Here is a 23,633-nt window from a genome sequence, read left to right as displayed (position 1 = left end):
GGCTGCAGGTGGCTCCAGAAAAGGTTCAGAAGCAACCTCCCTGGAAGTATCTGGGTGTCAAGATACTGGAGCGTACGATCCAGCATCAAGAGGTGCAATTTGAAAATTCAGTGCGCACATTGAATGATGCCCAGAAATTGGTGGGTGTCATCACTTGGTTGCGTCCGTATTTAGGACTGACCACAGGACAGTTGTCTCCTCTGTTTGATCTGTTGAAAGGGGACACTGATCTGAAATCACCTCGGACACTGACCCCTGAGGCACGTCAGGTGCTGGAGGAGGTTCAGCGAGCTGTTTCGGCTCGACAGGTTCATCGCATTGATCCCTCCATTGATGTCACTGTGTTCATCACTACTTCAGATTTACATCCCACAGCCATAATTGGCCAATGGAGTGACAAGTGGTCTGACCCCTTGCATGTCCTGGAATGGGTTTTCTTGCCCCATCAGCTGCAGAAGACGGCAATGGTATTGTTCGAGCTCATTGCTTGTTTGATAACCAAATGCCGACAACGGTGTTTTCAATTGATGGGTGTGGATCCTGCACAGATTGTGCTCCCGGTACCACGGGAAGATTTCGACTGGAGCCTTGCAAACAGTGTGTCGCTGCAAAGTGCTCTGGAGAATTTTACAAGGCAGATCACTTATCATCTGCCCAGCCACAAGCTACTGCAGGTGGCCAAATCCACACAAATTTCATTGAGGCCCAAACATAGCCAGGAACCAGTGCAAGGACCCACCGTCTTCACTGACGGATCGGGAAAAACAGGGAAGGCCATTGTCACTTGGAAGGATGGATCTGAGTGGAAGGTCCTGGAAGGCACGAGGACGGGTCAGCCCAGTTGGTTGAGTTAAGGGCTGCCGTCATGGCTTTTCAGAAATTTTCCCAGCAACCCTTCAATTTGGTCACGGATTCCGCTTATGTGGCCGACATTGCTCAGCGGTTGGGTCATTCGGTATTGAGAGATGTCAGTAATCCTGCCTTGTTTCATTTACTGGAGACCCTGTGGTGTGCACTTCAGGACAGGGTTCATCCCTACTATGTTCTGCACGTTCGAAGCCACACGAATTTGCCTGGATTCGTAGCGGAAGGTAACGCGAGGGCTGACAAGTTGGCTAACCCAGCGTGGGTAGCACCTCAGCCTGATACACTCGCGCAAGCCAAGGCATCACATGGGTTCTTCCACCAGAACGCGCATACGCTGCAGAAGCAGTTTCAGTTGACACCAACTGAGGCCCGTGACATCGTCGAGTCCTGTGATGACTGTCACGCGGTCGCTGCACCTTTGCCGGCAGGGGTAAACCTCAGGGGCCTCAAGGCCTTGGAACTTTGGCAGACAGATGTTACCCAGGTTGCCGAGTTCGGCCGGCTCAAGTATGTGCATGTCACGGTGGACACATTCTCATCTGCTATGTGGGCTTCAGCTCATGCAGGAGAAAAGGCCCGTGATGTCATTGCCCACTGGAGGCAGGCCTTTGCTGTTTTAGGCATACCTTCTGCTGTCAAGACCGACAATGGTCCTGCTTACACCTCACAGAGGGTGCGGCAGTTCCTGCAGTTGTGGGGTGTTTCTCATAAGTTGGGTATCCCTCATTCCCCCACCAGCCAGGCAATTGTAGAACGCGCTCATGGTACACTCAAGCGTGTTCTCCAGAAGCAAAAGTGGGGAATGCAGGGTGAAACCCCACACAGTCGGTTGCAAAAGGCTTTGTATACAATTAATCACCTTACGGTGCCGCAGAACTCAAGTAACCCTGTTTTCCTGAATCACCACCTTTCATTGCAGGCTTCGGACGAGACGCATCAGCCCCAAGCGAAGGTCCGGGTGCGAAATCTAGTCACCAAGCAATGGGAAGGTCCCTATGACCTTATCGCTTCGGGGCGAGGGTATGCTTGTGTCTCCACAGATACTGGAGTTCGCTGGGTACCTGCAAAGTGTGTTCGTCCTGACCTGAGACCGCAGAGACAGAATTTGGCCAACAGACAGCCAGGAGACCGTGACCAACATGAAGGTCAACAAGTGGAGGAACCACTGAGTGACGACTCTGATGTCAAGGTTGCAAGTGATCACTCCGATGGCCCTTCCACAACCAGAAATTGAACATTGTTCATTTTCTTTTTTTTGGTTTTTTTTTTCTTTTTTAATGGTAAAAGGGTGAGATGTCACCCTGAATTTCTTGCCTGTGAAATTTTGTGCCTTTGCAGCAGCTTTCTCACGCTGCTTCACATAAACAATATTGTATTCCTAGAACTTTATCTATGTGTTTACATATTTCTTCTCTAGGAGGAGGAATGTGATTGATGGTCAAGTCCACCAATGATGTTCATAAGGTGGTGACCCTTTTGGCCAATCTTTGGCCTTCTGTACAAAATGTATATAAGGATGGAGTCAGACATTAAAGTAGATTCATAGCTGCTTGACCTGCTGTGGCCTGCGTGTCTTTTGTGTGTCCGACATAGCGACATGTTGCCATAACATTCGCTGAAGCATTCAGTGCACTGTGCAAAGCTACTCATAGATGTCTATTCTAGCCTTTCAATGTGGTCTCAGTAGTTTAGTTTAAGGAGGAAAACTCCTCACAGTATCTGAGAAACACTTTAAGGTAGTGACTGAAACTGAATACAAGGACACAAGTGTATTTTATAAAATTGATCTTTTTAAAATTCTAATTCAAAAATTCTAATTCAGAAATTCCAATTGTAAGCAGCAAGTATGCAAAGTTGCTTCTCACATTTCTTATATTCTTTCCCTAACACCCACTATTAGACACTCTTGGAGGCAAAAAAACCCAAACAGGCTAAGCAGACCTTTGGCCTGACTTGATGGTAGCTATGTTTTGTTCTTATGCATGCCCTCCCATTTAGTCCTTTGAACATGAGACTATTTTCTCCTCATTTGGCTTTCTAGAGTGTGCTAGTTTGATAGGTTGGCGGCAGGTTGATAATATAGAGATGTTTTCATTATTGCTGAGAAAGGCTTGCACAGAGCCAAGGCCTTTGCTGCTTTTCGTACTGCCATGCCGGAGAGCGGCTGGGGGTGCATGGGAAGTTAAGAGGAGACACGGCCAGGACAGGTGATTCAAACTGACCAAAGGGATATTTCAGACCATATGACATCATGATCAGTATATAAAGTGGGGGGAAGCAGCTAAGCAGCAGATGATCCTAAGACTGCTGGTGAGGTGCCTCTTTCCTCATTTCCTTGCCACTAGCATCATATACATGGAACCAAATCAGTAAACGAACACACACATGTGCTAAAGCTGTTGTTCAATACAAAACCACAAGTCTCAGTAGTGGAATTCTAGAAGGATTTGTAACATAGAATGCTGTTTTATAATTGTATATAAACATTGATTATACATTTATAAATTATACTGTAGTTAGTACAGACATCGATTGCTTTTACAGATGACAGAACCAAAGTGTTGTGGTTTGTTCGGTTTTTAGTTGAGGAGGGGAGTCCACAGGGTGCAGGGGTGGTTCCCTGTAGGGACCTGGTAGAATCAATCAACTGGCTAGTTTTGAAGAACCAATCAGCTGGATATTTTTTGAAGATTGACACCCAGTTAAACCACTTAGAAGAGTTGAACACGCCTCTCTGGAAAAACACATTTAAAAACGAACAAAGCCCAGGAAAAGCTCTCTTCCTTCTGGCCTTTGAATAGGTAAGAGGCTCGGCTGGTGCCGTGCAGCTAGCACGGCCAGGCAAGGCCAGGCCAGGCTGAGCTTTGCTGCGGCGCTGACCCCTTCCTGGGAAGCCCACCGGGCCCCGTCCCGGCAGGGCGGCTGGGGCCCCTTCCCGGCGGAGCCCGCCAGTCCATGCCACCAGGGGGCCATCCCAACGCCAGGAGCAACCATGTGGCTGGGACCAGCACCAGGAGTGGCCCCGAGGCCAAGAGCGGCCGGGGCCGGGAGTGGCCGCCGACATCCCAGACCAGGAGTGGCCACGGGGCTGGGACTGCGCGGCCAAAATCGGCACGACTGGGAAGGCATGGCTGCCTCGGCATGGCTCGCAATGAACTTTGTTTAGCCGCTTTTAGCCAGCCATGCTGCAGACAGAAGGACAAAAACGGCAGCAGCAGCTTTTCTTGTTTTCGGCACTCCACATTAAGAAAATCACTGAATAGAGCCGGCGGCCAGCACGGCTTGCACGCTGTCGGTGGAGACCACATGACTAGCAGCGAGAGGCACGGCGAGTGACCTCTCCGATGCAGAGCCTAGATGAGATCAACCTTTCAGCGCTGCAGAACTCTTTGAAAACTGTTACAATTGATAAAGCTTGAGAACAAATGAACCTAAACCCACCAATTCTCTCCCAAATCAGGAAAAGGAAAGGGTAAAGACACATAGAGAAAACAACATGGGACACTGAGGTCAGTGAAGAAGAAGTCAAATTCTAGATAGGAGGGGATTGAGGAGATGCCTTAGTCTTGGGCTGAAATTCTTTTGTAAGGCTATGGTGAAGATATTTTTGATATATCGGATTTTGGGGTTTTTTTCCCTGTAATTCATAGAATGCATAGGGGGATGTAGCATTCTAACTACAGCCATGAGCAGAAGCATCAGTGTTGAAAAAAGCAGATGTTGCAGTAGCTTTGATCCAATGAGAAGTTTGAACAGAGAAATGAGAGAGATGAGAAACCTTGCCCCAAGAATAGAAGAAGAAAACCTCTGTTTCCCAGAGATGGATGAAGAGAACTTTTGTGTTTGTGCTAGAACAGCTCATCCTTAAAATAGTACCCCATAAATTGACATGGCCCATGAAAGCAGCTGTGGGAAAGCTGCAAGGCATGGGAGGGACTTTCACACTGCAAACAGATTTTCCTTTCCTGGCCAGCTGATTCACTGTGACACTGAAGCCACGGGAGAACTGTTTCTTGTGGAGAAGTCTCCATGGCATGGCAAGAGACTCCTCTCCCTAAGAGAACTGAAGAAAGATTATTCTACAAGTGGTAAACTGACTGAAAGTCCCAGGTTTTGTCTCTTTACATTGTTAGTGGGAAAGAAAAGAGGGTGTGAGGGGAGAAGTGTTCTGAAGGTTTTATTCTGATTTCTTATTTTTATTTTAATTCTGTTAATAAAGTTTTCTTAATACCCTTTAAAGTTTTGAGCCTTTTTTGCCTTCCTCCTCCTAATGCTTATCTCACAGCAGGAAATGAGTAAATAATTCTAGTGAGTGCACTGGCATTTGGCCAGCACTAAACCCAATACACAAAGTAATTTCTCCTTAAACAGGACAATGCTTTTAGAAAAAAAGGCTAGGTCTTGACTACCAAGCTTTTTCCCATTTTTCAAACCGCTACTCGCGTTCTTTCTAGATGATTTGTGAATACATACCGCATGGCTCTCAGTGCACTTTTGTATGCCAATTCAGCATCATGAGGTAGGAGACAGGTGAAAAGATACTTGGCAAATGTGTGCATTGGAACACTGTCTCGATGGATGACTTCACCTAAACCACTATATGGTCCAGCTGTGAGAAAGAAAAAAAGAATATTAGTCTTTACGGACTGTTAAAACTCAACTTCTAGACCTTTAGAACCTATTCATTACACCTTGAGTTAAAATTGGTATTCAGAGACAGCTTGCTGTACAAAAGGTAAAGGTCTATTGATATGTCTGTAAAATATATTACAAGTATATTAAATACCATCTATTCTTTGAGACAAGATACATTGCAAATTATATAGTACTAAGCACACTACCAATGCACATACAAATGACAGAATGGTCCCAGGGCTCCATGGGGCTCATTAAGTAAATCTATGATATGCAAAAGTAGAGGGTGGTAATCCTAGCTTTGCCTCTGTGTAGTTATATCATGTACACTAATTCCTATGTACTGTCTGTTGGTGCATAACTGTGTTATCACAAATCCACAGGAAAAAAAAAAAGTGGCTACAGTGGAAAACCAGGTATCTTTAATTGAATTTACATGACTAATCAGGCCAGCAGCACCTGATCCTTATTAATGTCTCACCTGACATTAGGCATTTAAATAACCCTTTGGTCTAGACTTGGTCTCCAAAGAAAACTAGGTCAGATCTTGCATCAAAGCTGCTTTTGATAGTCTATTATAGCCACACAATCTTAAAAATTATATTTGTTGTGGAGAAACTATTCCCATTGTTGGGGCAATAGATTTTGCTCACACTCAGTGCAGTACTTCATAACAGCAGTGTTAAGACTGACAACAGAAATGACAATTTAAAAAAATTACATGAAACTGCTTGCTGAGTTATGAGTATTCATAGTGCATAGGAATTCCATTTTTGTATTTTTCCTGCAACCTTAAGACTTACTCTTATTAATAGGAACATTGTGTCAAGCAGTTTTTTACTTCAGTGGCTAGAGGTTCAGATGTTAAACATTGCAAGATACAGAATAAGTATTACTGGACAATTATTGCACTAATAGCAGCCAGCAGTCCTAGAAGTTACCACTTCCTCTTCTACTAGAGATTCCAACCCACCACATTTGGATGGATGGATGAATGACTCTGTGAGCACACTTCTTCATTGCAGTCACATGTGTCATAGTTTCCAGCAGTGGTTAAAACTAACATGACTGACCCTTCACTGAAGCAGATGAGGAGTACTCACAAAATTTATTCAACCACTGCTGCATGGGATGACAAACTCAATGAGAGAGAGATGTTAACAACTTAGACCAGCATAGCTGTTTCAGCAATGTTTTTGACTGGTGCCTTAGCCCAAAATGCAAAGATAAAAATCACTAGGCATGAAAAAAAATCTGAGCTCCATAGGTGGGCATTTATGAAGGCTGGAGGTGATCACAATGGAAACATCAATGAAGATTAAGTAGGTGACAGTGTGTCTCAAGCATTTTAAATTGAAAGCCATTCAAAACTAGCTGACATTGCTTGTATGAAAGAAGCCATTTCATGTCTGTTTGCCAGTTGGTGGTCCATTCAGAAACTCAGTTAAAAGACAAAGAATAAATGACAAAGCATTTATATGAAAATATATTTTGCCATTAACTTAGCAATCAAGCAAAAAAGGGAACAGTTCTTGCAACACAGTTATATTCTGCTTTCCCATGCATTCAAATGGTAGCTACACACAGCATGCATTAACCTGCATTAACAGCATAGAAATCAACCTAATACTGGATTAAACTTTCTTTACTATATCTACAGAACTTCAACTATAAACCCACAAATTATATGATTAGAATATTAAATCACTGCAGAGTTTTTCCTCCATGTGATCTGGCAGTTTCTCCCTAACTTAGAGTAAACTGAAGTTATTGCAGAAAAGCCAGATTTCTCAACACACAGTAATGCAAGACCATTGTTGCATACTGCTCACCACAGTAATTTTGTTGGTAGCTATTTTATCAGGTTTCCTGCTATGATCACTTGTTTACTACTCTAAGAAAAAAAGTATATCACTGATCACAGCTGTAAACTAGAAGTATCAGAGAATACTTGAGAGAAAACTTGCCTTTTCCTCATACAGCATCCTGACTAGTAAACAGATGCAACAAATTGATTTTATAACCCATATGATCCCTCTATGGTGGTGAATAGCTGGATCCAGCAAGAAGCTATTCTTGTCCAAAGGCCATAAAGCAGCAACTCTCCTTATGGTGCAGCTTCTCTACAGTTTCAAATGGTATCACCAGTAGGTACCAGTCTTTAAGGATCTGGGCAATAAGTGACTCAAAGCTGAGAACCCTAAGCAACATACTGCATCTCCTTCATTAAAGAAATAGTTTTAAAAGACAAATGTCTTACAAAAAGAAAGAAAGCAAGCAAAACCTGGGTGCTGTGTAACAATCTTCACAAATTACCTAGAGCAGTATCAAACTCCCCACCATCCCTTGAGAAAGCACTCAAAACTTGGACCATGCCTTTAGATACTTAGTTCCTTTAAAATTCTTTCCTCCAGTTAAAAACCCCCCAAAACTAGAATAGCAATCTTAGAACCCACAAGATTACTCTTTGAAAACAAGGCTTAAGTGTTTTGTGTCAAGCCATTTTAAAAGCTAAGGCAAAAAGATGCACTTTTTGCACAAATTTTATTGCAATACACAACTGTAATTCCCAAACACAAGTTGTCTTAATCAAAATTTAGTCACAAGTCCAGGCCATAAGCCTTAATATTTGTTCATATATTTCAATTTTCAGGTATGATACAAACTTCAGAGGTAACTCATATTCCTAATTGCTAAAAAGGAAATGTTATATTTCTGTCCCAGCAAATTTAAGTGAATTTTCTGAGCTCTTCACTGGGGAATAGAGGTAATCTTCATACATTTACAAAGCTGCCAGTCCTTTTTCAGGATACAAATGACATTTTGAAATTTACTACCAAAGAACTGTTAATGATAACTGATGTTTATATTATTCAATTGTGAGCCTGGGTTGTATAATGAGGATACCGAACAAATCTAAAGAAGAAAATGCAATAAAAATTAAAAATAAAGGCTTATAGGTTAGTAGATGCCTTATCTCTACAGTCATGTGAAATCTGAAGTATGTTCGATTTTCATAGAGATTGGAAATAAAATTTTGCTGGAGTTATACATCAAAAAACATCTTAAGTATATAAGGCAGTTTCCACTGGAATACTAATTCCGTGGGCTTGTGTAAGTGAAGACAGTTTTAAAAAGCAGTTAACATCTACGTTGAGCTACCTTCTAATAGGAAGACTGCTTGTTTTCGAAAAATCTTCACCAGAGTATCATCCAATTCAACTTCCTGTAGCTTAGAAATGAGCTGCTCCTCATTTCGACAAACCTTCTCTTGTGCATACAAGCCATCTGGCATTATTCGTTGCTGTCCCAGCCCTATCAATGCTACTTCCACAGCCAGTGTTAAATAAGATTCCCCTTCTTCTAAAAACTTGTGTGCAGGCAGGTGCTGGTACTCCAGAGATTTGCATTGCCCCATGTTCTCTGTAAAGGGCGACACAAAGAACAACACATCAAGAAATCATTAAAATCCATAATCTGCCTATAATGCCACATTTTCAAATGCTTCCTCTGCCAGTATTCATTTTTAAAAAATATTGTAATTATGAGTGCAATCTCAATATCCAATCATCCAATATAAACTACCTGATGCAATTTCACATCGCAGAAATACACAAAACAATTAGGTTTTAAAAAAATCCACTCTAGTAAAAATAAAAGTTTTCATTTTAAACTGCATGATTTGGAGAAAGGCAGTTTCTCCAGCTTTATGTTAAGGCCAACATTGGACGATCTATTTCAATTTTTCCCCCCACCAATTTCTGTATCTCCTTAAAGCTTTGATGTTGTAAAAGTGGAAAGGGAAGGTGGTTATACACCTGCATAGATTTCAGTTGAAGCTATTAGGATTATGCAAATACAGTAGGCCTGGGAACTCCACAATTTTAAAGCATTCTGTTTGCTAAAGCTCTCTTCATGCTTTTTTATTTGTTAGTTGCATTTATGATAAACACGCATAATGTTTCTGACTTTTATTAACATGAGAAATGCTACTTTTAGTAAAGATTACTTGTAAATTCCACACAGACCAAGCCATAATTGCTGTAAAGAGTACTACTGAATGATTTGGCACTTCACCAATACACCATATGACAAAATGCTATATCAACCTCTAGCAGGTTATAGTCTAGTTTGGGAACAAAAAGTTGCAATGTACAGATGTAAGGAGATGGACAGCTGTGGCAAATGAGATGGCAAAATGCATTTAGTAGATTGTATATATGAGTGTAGGAGGAATTTACATTTCAACACGTACTATTATTTCATGGGGTTGTTTAGGATTCTTTTTTCTAATTGAAAAGAATCTGATTTCTTTTAATTACAGTTCTTCCAGAATTGGTGGATATGGGATTAGAAATTTATTGAAGAAAATTTAATTGAATAAAATTAGTTTTGAGGAAAAGCCCCAAGGAGATTTGGGATGTACATATAAAGGATCTATAGATAGAGGAATGACTCAAGTTTCTGATCACACAGAAGGTGATAAGAAACTACCACAGAGGTGGAAAGAGACAGAATAAGGAACAAATCAGTTAAGCTCCTGAGAAGCAAATACTGAAGTTAGAATGGGCATATACATCCTATCTGAAATCATGTATCAATACTACAATGCTATTTTTTAATTCATAACCTTTATAAACCATGTACTTTATAACCATGTATGTTATAAATTTTAAGTGTTTTGTCATCACTTTAAATTATTATGTACACTTGTAGCTAAGAAGTCAAATAATATCCTGGACTGCATAGGAGGATTGGAGGTGAGGTGATGATCCTTTCCCTCTTCTCAGCACTGGTGAGCCCACACTTGGAGTACCATGTTCAGTACTGGGCTCCCCATGGATCTACTGGAGCAGATCCAGTGAGGGGCCAGAAAGATGATTAAAAGACTGGAGGATCTCCCATATGAGATACTGAGACAGCTGGGATTGTTTAGCCTGGAAAAGAAAAAGCTCAGGAATATCTTACCAAAATATACAAATATCTAATGGGAGAATAAAGAAAACAGAGCCAGATTCTTCTCAGTGGTGTCCTGTGACAGGACAAGAAGCAATGGGCACAAACTGAAATACAGGAAGGTCCATCTGAGTATAAGAAAACACTTTTTTACTGTGAGGATGGTTAAACACTAAGAGGTTGCCCAGAAATGTTGTATGGTGTTCATTCCTGGGACTATTCAAAACTCAGCTGGACACAGTCCTGGGCAACTTGCTCTAGGTGACCCTGCTCTGATCAGAGTAGGTGGACTAGACAATCTCCAGAGAAGCCTTCCAACCTCAACAATTCTATGATTTCCTGTAATTTCTCCAAAAGATGATAGAACAATGTATGTAAAAAGGGTTGCTACTATAAATTCTTATTCAATTTTATTTCAAGTGTAAAATACTGAATTGCCTTCAAGAATGAGTAACTGGTAATTTTTGAAGGCTTCATATAACAGTTTTACTTTAAACATTTTCTCTACCTTGTGTTTTCTTAGGGAATGCAAATGTGAGTTCTTATACTATAAAGACACTGGCTTTGAAGTTAATTGGGAAGGGTAAGGTAGAAAAATGTCTATGGTTACTGAAGACTTAGAGAAGATTGCTCCCTTTGCATGGCCTTACCTGTGAAGTCTGAGAATCCACGGAAGCTCTCATCATCTACCCTGCAGGCTTCAATCAGGCTACTGAAGAGGGTGCCAATTGGATCCAAAGGATGTCCCACCCAACCTTCAAGATTTGTTATTGAGGTTACTCCTATTTGAAGAAGTTCTGTGACAGAAAAGAGGGAGGAAGGAGGGAGGGAAAGAGAGTGAGTATTATCCCCTCAAAACATATATAGAAATAAAATGGATTAAAATGCTCTTCTGCTTAGAAAGAAAAAAATAATATCTCTGTGAATCCATTGCCCTTTGTAAATATGTTAAAAGAAGAAAAAATTAAAATGGACAAAGACCAAACATTTCAAGCATTAGCAAAGTACATTATGGGACAAAAATTTCAACTGCAGTATCTTTTGAAATTCCTAACTTGATACCAGTAACTTCTGAAATGTCTGCTGAAAAATTATAGCAAAGACTTTTTTGGGTAAAATATTCACCACTGTTTTCTCGCTCAAAACATGCAGTACTATTTTCACATTTTAAGTGAAGCCGATGGCACTGAAATAATATATTCTGAAATGTTCAGTTTTAATAAATAAAATATGAACTTATTGCATCTGAATATTTGTTGGAGTAATAAACTCACAATGACAGTTCCTTATTAAAAAAAAAAGGAAGAAAAAAAAAGGATAATGTGTTTAAATGAGGTATAAAATTTAAAAATTGTCCTTTAAGTGCATTTTTTGTCATTCTAAAGCTTCAGTCAATAAATACCTTCATGGATACTTTGTTTTGTAGCTCTCATCCATCAATCAATCGCAACATGAAAAAAAATTGTTTAGCACAATGAATTGAAGGAAGTGCCGCTGTGGTAAAAAATGCTAGAGATGACTCAAATCCCTTTTTTAAATAAGAAATTTATGCCAGTAGTTCCCCTTCAATTCCCTAGCTTTTTTTCCTAGACACATACACAACTGAACTATGAGAGCTCAGGTGCATTATGGGTGACAATTTAAAAATTGTATACAAGCCATTCATATAGAGATTTAACTATAAATCATGCAGCTGATTCCATGAATGTCAGATCAGTCACATGAATGAAAGCTAAATAGGAGCATGTGGTTGTTGCTGAACTGAAACTGTAGCTGCAGAATTATTCTGCTTATAAAGAAGACAAGCATATTTTGCAATATTAAAACAAAGCTGTTTAAATTTCAAACATAAGAGTGAAAAAACTGAAACAAAACAGTGAGTAACAACACAGAAATTACAGACTTCATGTTAAGGAAAGATATATTACATGATAAAAAGACTAAGAAAAATTCTCCTAAGTAATTATGCAAAGTGCTTTTAAGTTTTGTTGAAATCTAGGATCCACAATAGTGCTCAGAATTTCTTCCTTGGGTATTGTGAAATGAAGGCACATAGGAACTGCCAAATATATATATATTTTTTTTTAGTCAGGTACCTTGTCTTCAGATTCTAAATGGACATTTCTGGGAAAACACCTGCACATACAGTTAAAAAATTTACACATGACTTCACGCTGGTATTTTTTGCCTACAATGCATGAGGATGCACATAGTTAAAAGTAGCAACAAAGATCTAAAATAAAATTTGAGTTAAAGGTTTTCTTGTAGTAGCTGAGAATGCTATTCTAGTTTTTTTGCATGCATTTTTAACCACAGTCGCCCTTTTCTTCTTCCACTACCTTGCCAAACCTATGACAAAGTTCAGTGAAGGATTATTTTTGTAAGAATGTTCCTTCAGAAAATAGGGGTAGTGTTTAGAGGAACACCACAGAACATTTTATAAAGCCAGTGTTTCAAAATTTTGATTTCCAATTATGTGAGTCCACTAGTTTTAAGCATCATCAGAGGCTTTTGGAAGAAAATGCCAAACTGGATAAATTTCTGTAGTGCAGACTTTGCCTTGTCAACTTTAGGCTTCCACCTCAGAAATATATAGGTCTGCTAAATTACTCGTCCGAGGAGAAAAATTATTTTAAATACCTGACATTCCAAATGCAAATCTCTGTTTAAAAGCCTATAAATTACACAGGATGAATATTTACACTCTGTAACCAAAACCTCTGATTGGAATAAAGGCCCCATCATGTTAGACATTTTGCAAAAGGCAGAACAGAGCCCTTGCCCTGCAGAGCTCATAATCCAGCTTAAAAAAACCTCCAACATCCATAATGTGATACTACCATTATGACTGTTTGGACTGAAGAATTAAAGTCACCTCTTTTGCTTTAGTTTCAAAAGCAGTTTTCTCATGCACAGTTCCAGTCCGGTGTTATTGTCACCTTGTCATGTCCTTTGCCCTTCTCTCTTCCCCACATTTACCTTTCTTCTGAGCCTGGAACATTTCCAGCTGTTTCTGCTGCTGCCTTCTTAGTGTATTAACAATAGCTATTGATAGCCTCAGTGCTTCTCGTGGGTATCCATGAGATCGTAACGCATCCACCCTCGCACAGGCTGTAGGAACATGTTCTAAAACGGAGACAATAATTGAGGAATAGCAATGCTTCCATGTCTGCAATAGCCTGTTTTGCTAGGTTAGTCAAAGGGGCCTTTTTGTTTCCTTCAATTTGTTTTTAAAACTTTGCAAGGGAGAGTTAAAGGACTATTTCTGAGCCAACATTTCAAGGGAGCCTCTGTTGTTTTTTCCAGGCTTTTCATTTAGCTCCCTCTCTCCTCCCCAAAAAGAAATAAAAATAATGACATAGAAACCGAACAAAGCAAGTCATGGAAACATCTTTCCAGTTTAGCCACTTACCATGCCAGAGGGGCCACCCTCGAGAGTCAAAGAGTGAGTTTTCAGTGTGTTCATGGTAACAGTAGTTGGTGTATAGGTCACTGCTGATAATGTGCTGTAAGTGGCTGTCCTGCCAGTGCAGTTTGCATGCCTCTATGGCTCTAGTGAACACCGTCCGATGTGGCCTGTTTGATGAATCTGTCATTTTCAGAAATTCAGAAAGCTGCATCAGCTTTTATTCATTCATATGTGAATCAGTCATTCACAGTATTCTTGTCTTCTGCCTATTCACCAACCCTTAACTGATGGCAGTCTACCTTGACCCACTCTGCAAGGAGCAGATCACAGATGACATTTCACATCCTGTTACCCAACAGCTCAGGCAAAGTGTGTTCCATTCCCTTTGCATTCAGAGAGATCTACAAACCATCATGGCTAATGCTAAATAGGACATTGCAAAGGGAACAACTAGACATGAAGGACATTAAACAACACGTACAGAATTCAACTAAAAACGGACTAGAAAGTATATGGCACACAGCTACTCAAGCATCCCCAGCTTCTCTCCTTCTCAGACCCAGAGCCACTAGGATGAGTGACAGACAAACATCACATAAAATATTTTCAGTTGTTCTCTTTGAGAAATGACATTAACTTTGATCACTTGTATAAATTTTTTGTCATAAACAAAGACAAACACTGCAAAGAAAGCAAGGTACTGAAGCCATGGGACTGACAATACTTTACTGGACATCTTCCTATGGCAAAAGTGCTCTGTTGACATGGCACTGTGTCTGTGAATTTCAAAATGTCATGTCAGAATTGCTACTAGCATGCCCAGGTTGGTCTGAACATCACAAGATCCAGAAAGCCAAACACTTCTGTAGAAAGTTACATGCTGCATGAACTTCTGTCCACAGCTAGCTGCAAGATTTAAACATGAACCAAGTCTATTTCCTTCAAAGGTAAAATTCCAAGGGAAAGAAACAAGGAAAAATCTATCTAATTTTAGCACCTTTTGCAAGCATCTAATTTTAACTTTTATTAAATATGCATCAAAATATTGAGAGGTTTGATGATTATGAGGGTTTTTTTTTCCCCAGGTAAATAACCTGCATCTTCCTCAGTTATTAGCAAAGTAGCAATCTTTGCTTGAAGATGACTGGAGAAGGCTTCTGTCAGGTTTGATAATCACATTTTAGATTAGAAAGCGTGATATTGAGTAAGAGGAGACACCTCCTCCAAGACGGCAGTGTTGCCTCTGCACCCCCCCACACCTGTCAATGCAGACTGCATAACACAGAGCACATCCCACAAATAGCTGCTTTATTTTCTCACATACTCAGTTTAATGCAGTCACAACAGATCTCCCTTTAAGTAAGTATCAAAGGCTTTGTAACTGCAACAAATAAAACCCTCAACACCAGAAGAGATATAAGATCATAGTCAAGCAAAGAAACAACAGGCTTTTACATTACATACTTCAGGGACATTCAATTTTTATGCAACAAGTATTTAGAAGGACCAAGTGAAAAGTTAGAAGACCTAACTTGCTTTAAAAACATTACAGCCCCAGCACAAAAGTAAACTCTATTTATCCTTTTTGCGAGGACAGTATCAATGAAAATAAATTTGGCTGGTTAATCCTCAACAAGAAAGTTACTTGTCCCAGGAAAGACTGCTGTATTCTGCTGCAAGGCTCAAGTATATAAGATAGAGGCTATATTATGTGTTGCAGTCAGTGCATATATTTAGGCTCACCTTGGTTAGCATTTGCGCCCGGAGGCAAAGCATTGGTTAAATTTGGCAACTCATTTCCATGGTTTCCATCTTCCCAGGGACAAACATCCACACCATTCCATTTTTTCAGCTGTGTTAGCCAACTGACCTTCTGTTCCAACTTGCAGTGGGGATTTAAGACTATACACATCCACAGAGCACCTGATTTTAAAGAAAATTGCTAAATTAGGTTTTTTATTAAAAATGCATTAGCCAATGGCTAATTGCAAATGTTTATTCTGTAACACTTTTCCTCCCCTCTAAGGCTACACTGCTTGTTTCCCAACTATGCCTGACATCAGGCAGACTGAATTCCTGATGCAGAATCTTGGAGCTGGTGTGGCCCATCCAAAGCAGTTTAGACTGTATCAAGCCAGTCTTCTCTATTAAAAGGCATTAAATGGGTCTTTTTTATTAGGAAATCCATAGTTCACAATGTATGGCCCATCCAACAAAAGCAAACAAAAATTCACATAAAGTTACAGCAGGAAATTACCCAAGGTTTTCTTCTAATTTTGTACAAAAACTATGTTTCTTCCAACTTCACATTACAGGAATCAAATAAGTGTATTAGTAAGACATGCATTTTTTAAACATATACTTCCACACTTTAAACCCAGCAGAAGTAAAGATCCAGATTTGTGCAGTGTAACAGCAATAAGATACTTTTGCTGCTCCTACTTCAGTTATTTGGTATCACTAGAAAATTTGTCTTACATTTTTTGTATACAGAGCTTAAAGGGAAAGCTAATTTGCACTGGCATTTCACATGTACCATCACTTTAGAACCTGCTTCCTGATACTATAGAGCAGGGCAGGCATAAATACATCAGGGTCTTTAGCAACAATTTCCAAATGGAAATATTTTTCTCTAAATCAGCTGTTTCTTCATCAGGGCGAACTTTGACACAAGCATGAAGACATCTGAAAGTATTGTTCATTTGCTCATTAAGAACATGCCTTGTACACTACAAGAGATTTCACAGAATCACAGAATATTCTGAGTTGGAAGGGACTCACTAGGATCATCAAGTTCAACTCCTGGCCCTGCACAGGATAGCCCCAAGAATAAAATTAAAAGAATATGTTTAAATTATGTAATCTTCATGACAGGCTGAAAAAAAAAAAAAAGAATAAAAATGCAGCTGGTTCTTCCAAGAAATTAGAATTCTCATATTCAAGCACTGTTTTGCTAACTAAGAATGCAAAATGGATACCCAAAACACAGGTCATCACATTACATTCATTCCTAAAGTAAATCAGTATGTCGATATGCCACAGCACAGGAGCCAGTGGAAAAACAGAGCTTCATCCTTAAGGCTTCAAGTCCACTGCTATTCAAGCTGACATGGAATGAGGAAGCAATATCAAAGAAATCTTGAAACCACAAAAAAATATGATATGTTATAGTGCAGAACACCAGAGAGCCACTATACTAATGCACATTATTACTACACACTAGTTACACACAGTAGAACATGCAGCTTGTTGGTTTTTTGTTTGTATTTTTGGGAGGTTTTGTCTGTGGTTTTTTTTTTTGGTTTGGTTTTGGGTTTTGGTTTTTTTAAGTGCCATGGGAGTAAATAAAGCAAATATTGTTTTAAAAATTTTTCTTTAAAATCAAATCATATGACTTCCTTTAGACACACTGTTCAACACACTTCACTCCCCAGAGTCAAATTATAGAATAGAATAATAAAATGGTTTGAGTTGGAAGGCACCTTTAAAGGTCATCTAGTCCAACCTTCCAGCAGTGAGTAGGGACATCTTCAAACTAGATCAGGTTGCTCAGAGCCCCATCCAACCTTGCCTTGAATATTTCCAGGGATGGGACATTTACCACCTCTCTGGGCAACCTATGCCAGTGTTTTATCACCCTCATTGAAAAAAACTTCTTCCTTATATCTACCCTCTTTCAGTTTAAAATCATTACCACTTGTCATATTATTACAGGCCCTACTAAAAAGTTTGTCCCCATCTTTCTTGTAAGCCCCCTTTAAGTATTGGAAGGCTGCTACAAGGTCTCCTTGAAGCCCTCTCTTCTCCAGGCTGAACAGCCCAAACTCTCTCAGTCTGTCTTCATAGGAGATGTGCTCCAGCCCTCTGATCATCTTTGTGACTCTCCTCTAGACCCGCTCTAACAGGTTGATGTCCTTCCTGTACTGGGGACTGTGACAGGACCTTTCACCACTGATACATGAAAAGCTTATGTCCTTGAAACATATGGCTAGGTTAGGCTGGAATGATTTGTCATGTGATGAATTATCTCAGCTGAGAACCTCCTGTGCCAGCAATAAACATCCTGGCTTGAATGGTGAGAAAGGAAAATCTAAAATTAGTGACTGCAAAGCACAAGCCTTTGTACAACTATAAAAGACCACTGATTTTCATGAAATCAGAAATGTCTTATACACACTCTGAGTGTGTAGTGAGTTCTCCTCAATGTTAAGATGTTGGAATTGACTTACTTCCCTGGGACTGAGAGAAATTGGGAGATTCCCTGCACACCGCTATCATTTGTTGTTAAGTGACATTTATTCCTAATCTATACTATTTCTTTGCTAGCTGTAACATAAGGTACCTTTATTATTATTATCGTGCACTGTATTTTTATCTACTAGTTCTTTGTGTTATCCTGTGTAGTAAGTAATCTAAGTCTTATGTCTGTTTTCCTTGGCCTGTTCAAATAAATAATTCATGTTGTAATAGGCCTGATCAGTTATTATTAAGAACTTGCAAGCAAGAGTGGGTTTTGGGGTGCTGGTCACCTCAATAAAGCTACTGCCTACTGCCAGAAACCAGGAAAAGCAGGGATTTGTCTAAACTCCCCCCTCTCCATTTGTAACAGGGACTCCAGAGTTGGAGGCAGCACTGCAGGTGAGGTCTCACCAGAGCAGAGGGGGAGAATCACCTCCCTTGCCCTGCTGCCCACACTGGTTTGGATGCAGCCTAGGATACAATTGGCATTCTGGGCTGCAAGCGCACATTGCTGGCTCGTGTCCAGCATCTCATCCACCAGCACCCCCAAGTCCTTCTCTGCAGGGCTGCTCTCAATCCTTTCATCCCTCAGCCTATATTTATACCAGGGGTTGCCCCAACCCAGGTGCAGAATGTTACGCTTGGCCTTGTTGAACCTCATGAGGTTTTCGTGGGCCCACTTCTTGAGCTTGTCCAAGTCATTCTGAATGGCGTTACAACTGGTTCTTCTTATTACGCATCAATGCATTCAGTACTGCCCTAGACAAAGGACTATATTTCTTGCAACATAAAAACAAAGCAGAAGATGACGCACATTAGAAAGCCTTGTAGAATAGTTATCTTGGGCTTATTTATTTTATAAATGAATGATTCCTTTAGGGCACTGAGGAGTCACTGTACCTCTCGGCATCTAAAAAAATTTTAAAAAGCCAATTTAATACTTTGTAACCAGATTCCCAGTGATTTCAGACTGAAGCAAAAGCAAAGTGGAATATCTTAACCACATGCAGCAAGTATTTCAATCATCCAGCAAGGTGGAGTGCACACTACTGATTACAGTGTGCCTCTACAAAATGAGTGGCTTTTTTTCCATATCTCAGAAGCACTACTAGAAGCAAAGGAATTCACTTGCCTTCTTCAGAGGCTTCACTATGCATGTGGTACATCTAAGAGGCAGAAAAGGGAAAAGATACTCCAAAATACCAAAATCCTTAAAAAACATATTTGGTTTAAAAAGAAAGCCTCAGAAATCCATGCTATTTTTATGCAAATGAACACAAGGACAAGTGTATTTCTAATAAACCCCACACAAACCACTTAAGGAAGGAGCCTGGAGGATATTCTTCCTATTTAATTCTCACACTGCTCTATAGAAGCCATCATCATCAGTCTGAAAGCTTACAATGCCCTCAAAGGATTCTCTGTTTTCTGCCTAATGGCTCCTATATGGGGAAACTACTGATCATACTTACCCCATACTACAGATAAGGCTTATGGAAAAATGAGCAGCAGCTAGTTGTAATTAATTTGTGGGGAACATATCTAAATCCCTTTCTTGTGACCTCAGCCTGGAAACTGCTGTTGGCAACAGCCTATACTCAAAAGAAGTTTGCCAAAATACATTCCTGGCATTCTCAAGTAAGTTTACCTGTTTAACTAGATTTAATGATGTCACCCACAATATGAACAAATGCCTCATTAAATGAAAAAAAAAAAAAAAAAAAAAAAACCAACAAAACACCAAATTAAAAATAAATAAATAAATAAATAAATAAATAAGATTAAAAAAAAAAAAAAAAAAACCAAAACCAGAGAATGTGTTTGTTTTTACATATTCTGGTTTTATAACACAGCTCACATTTTTGTTTCTTTTTCCCCAGGCACCAAGTATCTTTTTATAACAGATCTCAGAAGGCTGACACATCCCCTCCTCTTCCTCCCTCCCCCCCACCCCAAACTAAACCAAAAGTAAGGTTCTGATTTGGATCCATTGACTGACCCATGTCTTTCCAATGTGAAGCTCCTCATGGCACAGTGGCAAAATATCACAAACCAATATACAAAATTTCCCTCCCCAGAAGATAACTGGAAGACAAGTCATGCTGTGACTGCAATTTGATATTAATTTCACAAGGGAATGAATATTAGAACTGTCATAATGGAGTGAGGAATTGCCTATTTTGGTTCAAAAAACACTAATTCTTTTGAGCTGGAAAAAGCCAGATTTGCCAAAACAGACCTTTTGTTCAAATAGCCCTCTTTGAAAATGCATGATTGTCATTCATCTTTAGTGGACCTCATACTAAAAAGAAATGGGTTACTGTCGCCCTGAATTTCTTGCCTGTGAAATTTTGTGCCTTTGCAGCAGCTTTCTCACGCTGCTTCACATAAACAATATTGTATTCTTAGAACTTTATCTATGTGTTTACATATTTCTTCTCTAGGAGGAGGAATGTGATTGATGGTCAAGTCCACCAATGATGTTCATAAGGTGGTGACCCTTTTGGCCAATCTTTGGCCTTCTGTACAAAATGTATATAAGGATGGAGTCAGACATTAAAGTAGATTCATAGCTGCTTGACCTGCTGTGGCCTGCGTGTCTTTTGTGTGTCCGACATAGCGACAGGTTACATTACTGCTTTATACAATGAATGCATGCCTTGTACATACAGAGGGAACATCAGTACTTTTGTATTTCTCAGTAGACATCCATACCTCTGGATTCACAAGGGAGAAAGGAACAGCATGCCTTTACACTGGTCAGGATTTAAACACGCAAATTGAAAAACATTAAAAAGAATTTAGTCACTGTAAAAGTAGGTGTTGTAATAACTATACATCTTGTGTATGCATGTATTCATGAAGTCCAAGAAAGTGCAAAGAATGTATATAGACTCTCCAAGGAGATTAAGCATTGCTCACTTTTTAAATCTTACTCTTATCCCAGTAAATGGGAGGGTGGTGGTGGAAATAATTTTAGTGGGGGTTAGGACACTGAGCATGACTGAAGATCCAGTATACAACTCTGTTAGACTGATTGCAGAATTCTCAAGAAATATGCTTTTCCTAGAAATCTTATGCTATCTTGTAAGGGCTAATGCAATAGCCCTGGTTTGGGTCAGCATTTCCGCATTTACTGTGTAATCAGTGGTTGAAACTTGGCCTTGGCCTTAGAATTTTGCTGTATACTTAAGATCAATCTATTTATTTGCAAAATTAAAATACGCAAGAAACTGATGCATGTTTGACATGCCTTTGCTCTTCCCATTAGTCATAAAATCTTAGTCACAGAATGGTTTGCATGTTAATGCATGTCTCTTAAAAAAACTAAAAACCCAAAAGCTATGAGGTTGGTAACATTTGATTATTCCAAAGAATGTGGAGCCAGGTAAACAAGATCATTCCCTTTGTGCAACAGACAAATTAGCATCAGCACTCACTGCAAACTTGCCATGTGCCCCATTTGAGCCTAATCAATTCTATAACAAAAGCGTCATTTTCCAGCACTGGAAGTGCCAGAAAAGAATCAATAATAGGAGACAGAAACTATGATTCGTGTAAAAAATAAGTGTCAGCAAAGGATTTTAAAGTGAGAGCCTCTTAAAGTGCCACAGCCACTTGGAGACCTCAAAGAAGTAGTGTATGATATTTATTGCTTCTTGAAAAGAAGGAAAAATACCTTCAGAATGAATGGCAAATCCACCTCCCTCCTCCAGGAATGGAGAGATCTCCAATAGAACAAAGCATACTGAGAAGTCCCACTGGGGAATGCTCCAATTGAAAAGTTGATTTTATGAAGTATCGAAGATAGGCAAAGCACTTAAGTGCTGATCTCAACAAGAATCAGAGAATCATTTAGGTTGGAAAAGACCTCCAAGATCAAGTCCAACCTTTGACCAATCTCTACCATATCAACTAGACCATAGTACTAAGTGCCATGTCCAGTTGTTTCTTGAACACCTCTAGGGATGGTGACTCCACAACCTCCCTGGGCAGCCCATTCCAATGCTTGACATTCTTTCAGTGAAGAAATTATTCCTGATGTCCAACCTTGTGGTAGTTTAGCATGGATGCGAGGGGTTTTTTTAAAAGGAAGTTATAGCAGATGTTGATAGCTTGGTTGGCTAATTAAAGAGTTAGTTACGCCTCTGGAAAACTCAAGCTTAAAATCAGAGGATTTTAGGTGACTGGTCTTTTCTCTTCTGGTTGGCCAGAAGTTAACATCGTAAGTTAGGGGGCCCGGTTAGGGCCGGGCCTGGCCGGGCCTCCGAGGGCCGTTGCCCCGTGAGCAGTGGCCCGGGGTGGTTGTGTTCCCTCTTCCCCCCTCGACTGCCGATGGGGGGAAGGAAAAACTGCAGATTGACAGTGCTGGCCGTGTGCCAGAGGCCGTAGCAGAGGGCGCTGGGCCGTGGCTGGGCCGTGCCCCGGCCCTGGCTGCCGGCGCTGCCGGCCCGAGGGAGGATGGGATCTTCCCCCGCCCCCCCCGGGCCTTGGAGGGGAGTTCGAAGCTGGGTCACGCCATGAGGTCAAGAAGTAGAAAAGAAGGCATCCACCAGCCTCCCACATCGTCAGGGTTTTAAGTTTCTACAGCCGGCAGAGATTAGATGACTACTGCAGGCTTGGGCAAATTTAACTCTTTTCTAGCAACATGAAGCTTTTAAAATTTAACTCTTTACAGAAAGAGAGAAAAGAGAGACAGAGTAAACATAAAAAAGACCTAGCATAACAGTCAGATGGAGAGAGTAAGTAAGACTAATCAGGAAAAGGATAGAAGAGTTGCCTGATGGCTGGACTTCTTATTGAGCTATAGGAATGAACTCTATATGTAAATTATCCTTTAAATCATAAAAAAAATGCATTTGAAGAAATGACTGTTTATTTATGGATTTTTGAGCAAAAGTATTTGTGATAGACTGAGTAATATTGCATTAAAATTTGTGATTCTTGCGGTCCCATGAGATGCCTGAGCAAAGAAAGATAAAAAGCCCTCTGCGCCAGTGAAAAAGTAAGAAGACATCTCTGTTCCTTAAAATGAAAAATCTTTTGCCTTTGAGTTGTACATCTTTAAAAAGTGACACTCCAAATCCCTGAGTTCTTATAACTCATAAGCAGCTTGAGAAACTGCTAATGAGAAAAGACCACATAGAAACAGTTTCCCCGAGCAGCTGTTTCTGTGAGTTCAGACTCAAAAGAAAACTGTTCTAAGTTGTCAGTGAAAAAATATTCCATAGTAAACTGAGAGACTCCTCTCCTAAAGAATTGATAAAAGACTATATTCAAATAGTAAAACTGACTGAAAATCACAAGTTTTGTCTCTATGTTGTTTGTAAAAAAGTGAACACTTGTAGAGAAGAAGAGTTTTAAAGGTTTCATTTTTTTCTTTTCTTATTTTATTCTTCTTAGTGTGTGTTAATAAAACTATCTGTTTACTTTTAAGTTGAACCTGTTTTGCCTTTTCATCTTAATCCTACCTTACAGCAGAAAGACATTAAACCGCTACACTAAATTTGACAAACAAAATTCAGTG

General features: G+C 39.9%; 1 protein-coding gene across 5 annotated transcripts in view; it reads right to left on the bottom strand.

The window, feature by feature from the left end:
• The window catches only part of LOC310922142 (zinc finger SWIM domain-containing protein 6-like), a 304,014-nt gene that overhangs the window by 52,336 nt on the left and 228,045 nt on the right, over positions 1-23,633 (bottom strand). For 4 of the 5 annotated variants that reach the window (XM_083882540.1, XM_083882542.1, XM_083882544.1 and 1 more), the window contains exons 5-10: positions 15,611-15,790; positions 13,871-14,047; positions 13,438-13,584; positions 11,109-11,255; positions 8,665-8,925; positions 5,341-5,476 (exon numbers count right to left, since the gene is read on the bottom strand). In XM_083882540.1, the coding sequence (XP_083738666.1) occupies positions 5,341-5,476; positions 8,665-8,925; positions 11,109-11,255; positions 13,438-13,584; positions 13,871-14,047; positions 15,611-15,790 (1,048 nt within the window). The remainder of the gene's footprint in view (positions 1-5,340; positions 5,477-8,664; positions 8,926-11,108; positions 11,256-13,437; positions 13,585-13,870; positions 14,048-15,610; positions 15,791-23,633) is intronic. The other variant, XM_083882541.1, reaches the window with a different exon arrangement.

This window comes from Zosterops lateralis (assembly GCF_965231275.1).
Source record: "Zosterops lateralis genome assembly, chromosome: W".
NCBI classification, from domain to species: Eukaryota; Metazoa; Chordata; class Aves; order Passeriformes; family Zosteropidae; genus Zosterops; species Zosterops lateralis.
Note: the sequence above shows the minus strand (reverse complement) of the source record. Positions and strands in the feature narration are given on the sequence as shown.